General features: G+C 54.3%; 1 protein-coding gene across 1 annotated transcript in view; it reads left to right on the top strand.

Moving 5' to 3' along the window:
• The window catches only part of MTOR (mechanistic target of rapamycin kinase), a 126,335-nt gene extending 118,447 nt beyond the window's left edge, over window positions 1-7,888 (top strand). Inside the window, exons 53-57 of the mRNA XM_056110858.1 lie at window positions 56-121; window positions 3,625-3,705; window positions 4,120-4,200; window positions 6,256-6,361; window positions 7,133-7,888. Coding sequence (XP_055966833.1) covers window positions 56-121; window positions 3,625-3,705; window positions 4,120-4,200; window positions 6,256-6,361; window positions 7,133-7,148 — 350 coding nt within the window. The 3' untranslated portion in view covers window positions 7,149-7,888. The remainder of the gene's footprint in view (window positions 1-55; window positions 122-3,624; window positions 3,706-4,119; window positions 4,201-6,255; window positions 6,362-7,132) is intronic.
• Window positions 7,889-8,959: the final 1,071 nt, after the last annotated feature.

An 8,959-nucleotide genomic window follows, 5' to 3' on the forward strand; every position in this document is an offset into this window, starting at 1 on the left:
TTCTTTCAAGGCCAAGTTGAAAGCCCCTTTTAATCCCCTTGGTTTCTCTTCCTAGCAAACACCAAAGGCAACAAGCGTTCCCGAACGAGGACAGACTCCTACTCTGCCGGCCAGTCAGTAGGTGGGTGCTTGCCCGGGACCCCGGGAGGTGTGTCCCCGTCTATGAGGACTTGTCACACGAGGCTCTGATACCACACTAGGGGCATGCTTCAACAGGAGTGGAAATGAGCGGGAAGAGACAGCCAGGAGCTTCCTGCCCGCGCCAGCGACTGAGTCTTAGCAGGGATTCGCAGGGCCGCCTTCACTACTGAAACGTCACCTTTAGGCCTTACTTAACTTTTAAAATGTTTCGGGGCTGGAGCGATAGCACAGCGGGTAGAGCGTTTGCCTTGCACGCAGCTAACATGGCCAACCCAGGTTCGGTTCCCAGCATCCCATATGGTCCCCCGAGCACCTCCAGGAGCAATTCCTGAGTGCAGAGCCAGGAGGAATCCCTGAGCATCGCCGGGTGTGACCCAAAAAGAAAAGAAGGAAAAAAAACTTTTAAAATGTTTCTAGATGGGGCTGGAGCAATAGCACAGCAGGTAGGACATTTGCCTTGCATGCGGCCAACCCTTGTTCGATTCCCAGTGTCCCTTATGGTCCCCCGAGCACCGCCAGGAGTGATTCCTGAGTGCATGAGCCAGGAGTAACCCCTGTGCATTGCCGGGTGTGACCCAAAAAGCCAAAAAAAAGAAAAGTTTCTAGAAATATTCACTAGATACCAAGCACCTAAAACTTGGGAATAAATCAGGTACCTAAAACTAAGAAAATGTTATCCAACTGAAATATTATCTGTTCTAAAAATAGCCGCATGCAAGGCAAATGCCCTCCCTGCTGTGCTAATAGCCATAAACACATTTTCTTTTTAGTTTACTGAATCACCGTGAGATACAGAGCTAAACATCATTCATGACTGAGTTTCAGCCCTGCCGTGCTCAAACGCCTATCCCCCCCTCGTGTCTCCAGTCCCCTCCCGCCCCAGCTGCCTCATCAGACTCCCCCTTTCCCCTTTCAGGCACTGTGTTTTGCAGTGCTGTTGCTGGCAGGGTGTCTGCGCGTCACTCTCTCTCCTTCCAGCACCCGGTTCTCACCCAGGGTGGTCGCCTCCACCCTCCACTGTCATCATCGTAGCGGCCCTTCTCGGCCTCACCGTCCTCCACACATCATGGCCGGCCTTCTGCAAAGGACCAGCCTTCCTGGCCTTCATTACTGTGAAATACAACTTTTAGAGCATGCCTAGATATCGCACCCTAAGAGTGGGTCGAGGTCAGGACAAGGGGCGTTGCCTCGCTTCCAAAACCCTTTCTTGGTGGGGGAGAGGTAGCGGCAGAGCCTAGCACCTGCAACACCACCCCGAGGCTCTTTGGAGCAGGTGACAGGAGATGGCGTCCTGGAGGCAGAGCAGGCCTCGCCTCCCAGAGCCCCGTGGGAAGCAGCTGCCTTCGCTTGACGTTCCCTGGCCCTTTGTGCCACCCAGCATCTAATAGCAGCCAAACACGCAACTTCCGCCTTGGGAAAAATTGTGGGCGCCTAAGAAAGTAGATCCCCCTGGCGCGGAGAGGTGGAAGGGTGCTTGCCTCGCCCACGGCCAGCTCCGGCCCCATCCCAGCATCACATATGCTCCCCTGAGCATCGCCAGGGGTCGCTCTGAGCACAGAGCCAGGAGTGGTACCTGAGCACCTCCGGGTATGGCCCCCGCCTTCCCCCACCACATCCCTCCAAAATGTAAATATCCTCTACAAATAGTTAAGGACATGTGTAACGAGGAACAAGTTGCTTAGCTAAGCCAGATGGTCCAGGGTCCAAAAAAGAAAAATGTGCGCTACAGAGAGAGCCCAGAAGCTGCATAGAACCTCATTCTAGAATCCACTGGAATCCTCGGGTACAGTAAGAGAACAGTGCACTCTGCTTGCTGGGAAAGACCTGAGAGGAGGAGCTGTGCTCTGGCCTGGAAGAGAGGCCTGAGTCTGGGAGGAGCCGACAGGATGGGGGCGGAAGGAGCCAGCCTCTGGGGGGGCAGAGGGACTCTGGCTCAGTGCCACCATGGACATGCCTTGATTCTCCACCGCGCATTGTGACGGGGTTCGCAGATGTCTGGGTGGGCCTTGGTGCGTGTCGGGGACCCCTGGGTAGATCCTGGTCTCAGTCATCGGGAGACTCACGGGCTTAACGCTCAGGTTCCACCTTACCAACATGACATCCGGTGACTCCTTCGGGCCACCAGGGACATGCGGAGGGCATTCGGGTGGCCAGTCCTGGCGCATCAGATGGAGTTGAGACTGCTTGCTTTCTGTGACTTGGAAGTTAACTTTCAGAGGACCAGAGCAAGTCCAGCGGATAAGGTGGTTCCCTTGCAGGTGGCCGGCCTCAGTTACATCCCCAGCACCCTGTATATTCCCCCGAGCCCGCCAGGAGTAATGCCTCAGTGTCGAGCCAGGAATTAGCCCGGAAAACCACCAGTGTGACTGACTCAAAGACAAAAAGTTAACTTTTAAGGCCAGAGAGGATGTTGAGAGGCAGAGTCCCCGCCTCACATCAATGGGTCTCTGGTTTGAGCCTCAGCACCACCAGAATAAATAAATAGTAGCAGTTAGCCTCCAGGAGATTATTAATCAAAGTGTTATTATCCCTGACTTCATACTGCATTCCTGTAGTGTACAAGGGAAATGTGGAAATAACTTCGTACTTCCGATTCTAGATTCTTCTCTCCTAAAGCCATTATTAGTGGAAGACAGCCCTAAAGCCTAATGGCTTTTTCTTCTAAAATGGATGCACAAGCTCTTCAAAGAAATAACATTTGCAAGTGACCCCGTTGCAAAACTAGTTTTCTACATCACTGTCAAATTTTATTTTACCAAACAGGTTAGGTCACCAGGACTTTGACTTTTGCTGGGTCCGAATGTTGTATTACTGCCATTCACTTGAAGTTTCGTGTTTCCTGAGTCCAGAGAGATAATATTGGACCTGAGGCACTTGTCTGGAATGGACCCAACCCGATTGGATCCCAGGCCTTCATATGGTCCCAGTGTACTGACAGGAGTGACCCCTGAGCACTGCCAGGGGTGTCCCCGACCCTCCCCCAAAACCGGAAAACTTGCATTTCCATTCTGATGTCTGCCATATTCTTCTTTAATAATAACAGCTCACTGTTTTAAATGAATTTTCAGATTTTAAAGCATAATTTACATAGGGGCTGGAGAGATATATAATAGCATATATTATAATATAATATACATATTATATATGTGTATATATAATATAGTACAGTGGGTAAGACACTTGCCTTTCACACAGCTGACCTGGCTCTGATCCCTGGCATCCCTTATGGTCCCCTGAGCCTACCAGGAGTGATTCCTGAGTGCAGAGCCAGGAGCTAGCCCTGAGCACTGCCAGGTGTGACTTTCCACCACCACCCACCCCCAAAAAAAAATGACCATAAATTACCTAAAGAGTAACATAATCACTCCTATTTCCTCCCCCAGCGCCAACCGGTATTAAGGAGTAGAGCCTGTGGGAGCTATCTCGGAACACTGGCTTCTTAGAATTTGGGTCTTGACTAATTAATTTCTTTTTCTCTCCTAGAAATTTTGGATGGCGTGGAACTTGGGGAACCTGCCCATAAGAAAACAGGGACCACAGTGCCAGAATCGATTCATTCTTTCAGTAAGTCCAGCCTCTCGGAACTGCGCCAGTGTTGGGCTCAGCACGAAAACAGTGGCTGTGCGTTCCAGGAGAGGCTCAGCGGAAGCAGCAGACTGCCTTTGGGCAGAACAGGGTTTGTGGGGGCTGGAGCGATATCACAGCGGATAGGACATTGGCCTTGCACGCGGCCGACCCAGATTCAGTCCCCAGCATCCCAGAAGTAATTCCTGAGCGCAGAGCCAGGAGCAACCCCGAGTGTGACCCCCCAATAAAAAACAGGGTTTGTGGACTTCACAGTATTTTCCGGGGATAAAGAGAGACACAGAGAAAGTGTTGCTCCGCATTTTCCAGAGTAATTATTTGGGGAGAAGAGGGGTGCCCATGGAAGCGTGGGGGTGATTCCTACTATTATTTTTCGTCGTTGGTGTATTTCAGTTGGAGACGGTTTGGTGAAGCCCGAGGCCCTGAATAAGAAAGCTATTCAGATTATTAACCGGGTCCGCGACAAGCTCACAGGTGAGTGTGTGCACGTGAGCGGGTTCCAGCACCGATGCCACCTAACTCGGTCTCTGCCCAGTGACTGGCTGGCTCGGGGGGCGTAAGTGAAGGACGGATTCTGTTTACGATCATCTCTAACCAATCATAACGTCAGAGTCACTCATTTAATTTAAAGTTCTGTTGAACTCAAAGTCAGCCAACTTCTGGAAAACCGTTTATCATCTTGACTTAATATTAGAGCACATCTGAGACCAGACTCCTGCCCTCTCTGTCCGGTGACTGCATGGAATGGGGAATGCATGCTCTCTCCATTACCCAGGGGGTGTGAGACGGAGCGGGGGAGCTGACGACCCCATCACACCCAGGCGAGCCCTGGGCACTGTCTCTTCACCTGCAAATGGCAAGAGCCTTAGCTGAGACCTGGCACCCAAGCTTGCTTTCAAAGGCTGTGTATTTATTGTGCGCTTATAAATGCTAGGCGCTCATGAAAGAGTGTTGGGGGGAAAAAAAAGAAACAGGGTCTCTTGTCTTCCTCGGGCTTAGAACCTGAAGGTCACCGTCAGGACGGAGAGAGGTACTTCTCACTGCGACGCAGGTAGAGGGAAATTTAAGTCCCTGGGTGGTTCCCCTAAGCTCTGACCCCAACAGAGGCCAGACTGCAGTCCAGCAGCCCCATGTGACCTGCCCAGGAAGGCAGCACCAAAGGCGGTGACCAGCTGCAGGGCCTGGCCTTGGTGCCCGGTGTCAGCAGGATGCCAGGAGACTGCTGCCGCATAGGTGGCGGCAAGAGGCAGCGGGTGCCTGGGTTTGCTGTCCGTGCGCCTGCTTGCCCGTGTGGCAGGTGGGTCAGAGCACGGGGCACTGGCTGCCCCTTCCACACCGGGCACTTGAAGGACAGTGTGGGCAGAGGTGGACTCACAAGAGCTGTTGATATGGGTGCAAGCCTTGGGGACCTTTGAGCATTAAGCTGAGCCTCAGACCAAAGCACGTTCGATCCCAGCACTGCCAGGTACGGGCTAAACCTCCCGTGGTACCCAGCCCCCCACCCCAATAGAAGGTTAAAGTGGTCCTTAATGAATTCACTTGGAAAGGAAATGAGGGCGCTGGTGAGGGGAAGGAGAGGAGAGGTTTGGGCGTGGCGGGGAGGATTCAGCACTGCTTTGGTGATGAACCACGTCGGTGAGCCAACCCAAAAACGGCAGTCCCGTGGCTTCCTCCCCCTCCATAGGGGGGAGCCCCGTAAACCTGGCGCCGCCTCTGACTCCTGCAGCTGGAGAAACCCATCACCCAGCCAAGCCCTGCCACGAGCTGACTTGAGTCCCACGGGAGGGTAGTTTGACCGTGAGAGCGCGTAGCGGGTGGGGTGCTCGTCTGGCACGTGGCCCGCCGGGTTTAATCCCTGGCACCTCGTGTGGCGTCCCGACCTGCCGGGAACAGTCCCTGAGCACAGAGCCAGTGTCAGCCCTGCGGCCCCAGAACCAACCACAGCTAATCAAAGTGCCAGGAGTATGTCCTCAGCACTGCTAGACGTCACCCCAAATCTCTCTCCACTACCACCCCCCCCAAAAAAAGTAACCCTAGGCCAAAGAGATGACCCCTAACACCTGTGGGAGCGCCAGGGTCTGATTCTCCCTCCACGGGCAGATGCCCACGTGCCAGGAGCAGACCCAGAGAAACAGGCGCCACCTTGCATGCAGCTGGCCCAGTTCAGTGCCCAGCACTGCATGTGGTATCCTGAGCCCCCCCAGAAGTGACCCCTGACAGGGACCTGAGCTGGAGCACAGTGGGGAGGGCGCTGGCCTTGCACGCAGCCAACCTGGGTTTGAACCCCAGGACCTGAATAGTCCTCAGCCTGCCGGGGTGAGTCCTTAGCACCACCGGGTGTGGCCCAGACACAACCAAAATGGAGCCAGAGGCAGGCCCCTATCAGCTCAGGGTGTGCCTTACCCCGTCTTCAAAAAAAAATTAAAATCCAGCTAAGACAGCCTTGGAACTCAGCCTGAGGAGAAAGAAGTTGTGTCGCGGAGTACAGGTGGCGCCCCAGCACATCAGTGTTCCTGTTTCTGCCCTTAGGCCGGGACTTCTCTCATGACGAGACTTTAGACGTCCCAACACAAGTTGAGCTGCTCATCAAACAAGCGACATCCCACGAAAACCTCTGCCAGTGCTACATTGGATGGTGAGTCTGGGGGCCTCGGTGGGGCTGCAGGAGCACAGCAGGGGTGTGTCCCGTCAAAACAAACTCAAAGTGCCTTTGTTAAATGCACAACTGGGGGGCTGGAGCTATAGCACAGCGGGTAGGGCGTTTGCCTTGCATGCGGCTGACCTGGGTTCGATTCTCAGCATTGCCGCGTGTGACCCAAAAAGCAAAAAAAAAAAAAAAAAGTCTTCTTTTAAAAAATAAATGAACAAGCTGGACTCCATACTAGGCCTCCCACTCAGCCAGCAGAGGGCTTGGGGAGCTGACATACACGAGAATACTGTTTTCAGCGAGCTTGTTTTCACCGTGTGCGTTCATTACGCTAAAAAGGAGAAAATTGGGTGGGGGCGATAGTACAGCGGGTAGAGCATTTGCCTTGCACAAGACCCACCCGGGTTCGATCCCTGGCATCCCATATGGTTCCCCGAGCACCGCCAAGAGTAACTCCTGAGCATCGCCAGGTGGGACCCAAAATACAAAAAAATGAAAAATAAAATAAAGGAGAGAATTGGAAAATGCATGTTTGTTATCTGGGGGGACAGACACTAACCAGTAGAAGGGATCCCATATTGGGGCGGGGGTCTGTGCCTTCAATCAAAGGCGCGAGAGTGAAAAGGCAGATTCAGGATCCACAATGGGAAACTAGACGAGGCGAGGCGGGAGGCCAGAGGCCCTGCCCCTCTCTCCCCTCGCTCCTGGAGAGCGCCGAGGAGGCCCACGGCACCCACACGTCCTTTCCTGTCGCCTTAGGTGTCCTTTCTGGTAACCGGAGGCCCGAGGGTGCCCGCGGCCTTCCCCTGAAGATTCCGAACTTATGTCTCTGCTTCCTACGAACTGAAACCAGAGATAGGAAGTGCGACTTCCTCGACCCTCCGAGATGTAAATGAACAGAACTACTGTATATTGAAAGTTGGTGGGAATCAACTTTCTAGCTGCTGTTGAAGAATATATTGTTACAGAAACACAAAAAGGCTTGATTCGGTTCCCAGAGCAGTGAACTGCAGCAGTCAAGCCTCCGAGGTGGGGAACAGCCGGTCCATAACTTTAGAATACGGGTTTTCACTTCCCTCCCACGGGGTCGCCCGGCGTGCTGCTCCTACTCCCGGGGCCCGGCAAGCACAGTGCAGCCCGGAAGCCTCCGGCCGGACGACGCGTGGCAGGACTCAGAGCAAAGCGTATGGGAGACACAGTTCCACCTTTCGCACACCCATTACCTCACTGCTCCACGGACAGCAGCGGCCACCTCTGCATGACGGGCCGGGCCGGGCCGGGCCGGGCGAAGCGTCCGCCCGCGGGGCCGCAGCTCCAAGACACCAGGCCCCGAGCGCGAGGTGGGGGGTGCTCTCCCGGCCCCCGGAGGGCCCCCACTGGCCGCCCCGTGATGGTTCTGGGGGGTTTCGCACTTAGAAAAACGGAAATGCCGTCGTGGAGGTGCTGAACACGAGGGGGCGTCTGGGCCCAGGTGGAAACGCAGAGTCAGCATCCAGCCGCGTTGAGACCCCGTGCTGTAGCTGACACAGTTTTGTGCCAATAAATAACATCAGAATTTTAAGAACAGGAACAGGAGTGACTGTTTATTTACTAGTTCAGAAGGGAACTGTGTCCTAGGGAGTGCGGAGGCTCTCTGCCTGCCAGAGGGGGTGTCACAGAGCAGCGGAAAAGACAAGGCAAGCTTTAGCCTGCAGGGGGGTGGGGGCGAAGGTCCATGGGAAGGGGGCGTTGGCGGCAGGTCATGAAGCGTGAGTGGGAGTTTGCCAGATAAGGCGAATGACGGAAACATCTCCTCCCCCCCCCCCCCCCCCCCCCCCCCCCCGCAACCACCACCGGCCCTGTGTTTGGTTTTTGTTTTGTTTTGTGTTTTTGGTCTTACGGCCCTCACCTGGCGGAGTTCAGGACTCACTGTGTCCAGGGATCACTTCTGGCGGGGCCATAAGGAACCATCAGGGGTGCCAGGGATTGGACCCAGTTGGCCACTCCAAGGGGAGCACCTTGCCCGCTGCACTGTTTCTCTGGCCTGTGCATTTATATTCAGAACGGCGGCTCATACACTTTGACCTCGATCCAGCTGGGCTCAGTGCTCAGTAGGGAATAATAGGAACGAAAGGGGAACTCCAAAGGGGGGATGGGGCCGGCCTGGCCCACCCCCAGCTCAATAGCAAGAAGTTCATTTGTGTTTTTAATTTGGGGGCCACACTCGGCGCTCAGGGTCTTCTCCTGGCTGTGCTCGGGGGTCACTTCTGGCAATGCTCAAGGGATCGTGTGATGCTGGGGATCGAACTTGGGTCTCCTGCATGGGAAACTGATGCCCGCCAGTTGAGCTACCTGCCTGCCCGCACAGGAGGGCATTCAAACGATGCTGTGGAAAACAGGACCAAGTAAACCTTTATTTTTTAATTTTTTGAGGGATTAGGGGTCACACCCACGGTACTCAGGGCTTACCCCGGCTCTGCCGTATACCCATCGCTCCTGGCAGTGCCCAGGGAACTTTATGCTGTGCCAAGGATCGGAGCGGTGTCAGGTAGGATGATTGTATTAGGCCTCTAGCCCCCAGGTGAAGTTTCAAAAAAAAGGTCACAG

Source organism: Sorex fumeus, unplaced genomic scaffold (assembly GCF_029834395.1).
Source record: "Sorex fumeus unplaced genomic scaffold, SorFum_2.1 ptg000011l, whole genome shotgun sequence".
Classification (NCBI taxonomy): domain Eukaryota; kingdom Metazoa; phylum Chordata; class Mammalia; order Eulipotyphla; family Soricidae; genus Sorex; species Sorex fumeus.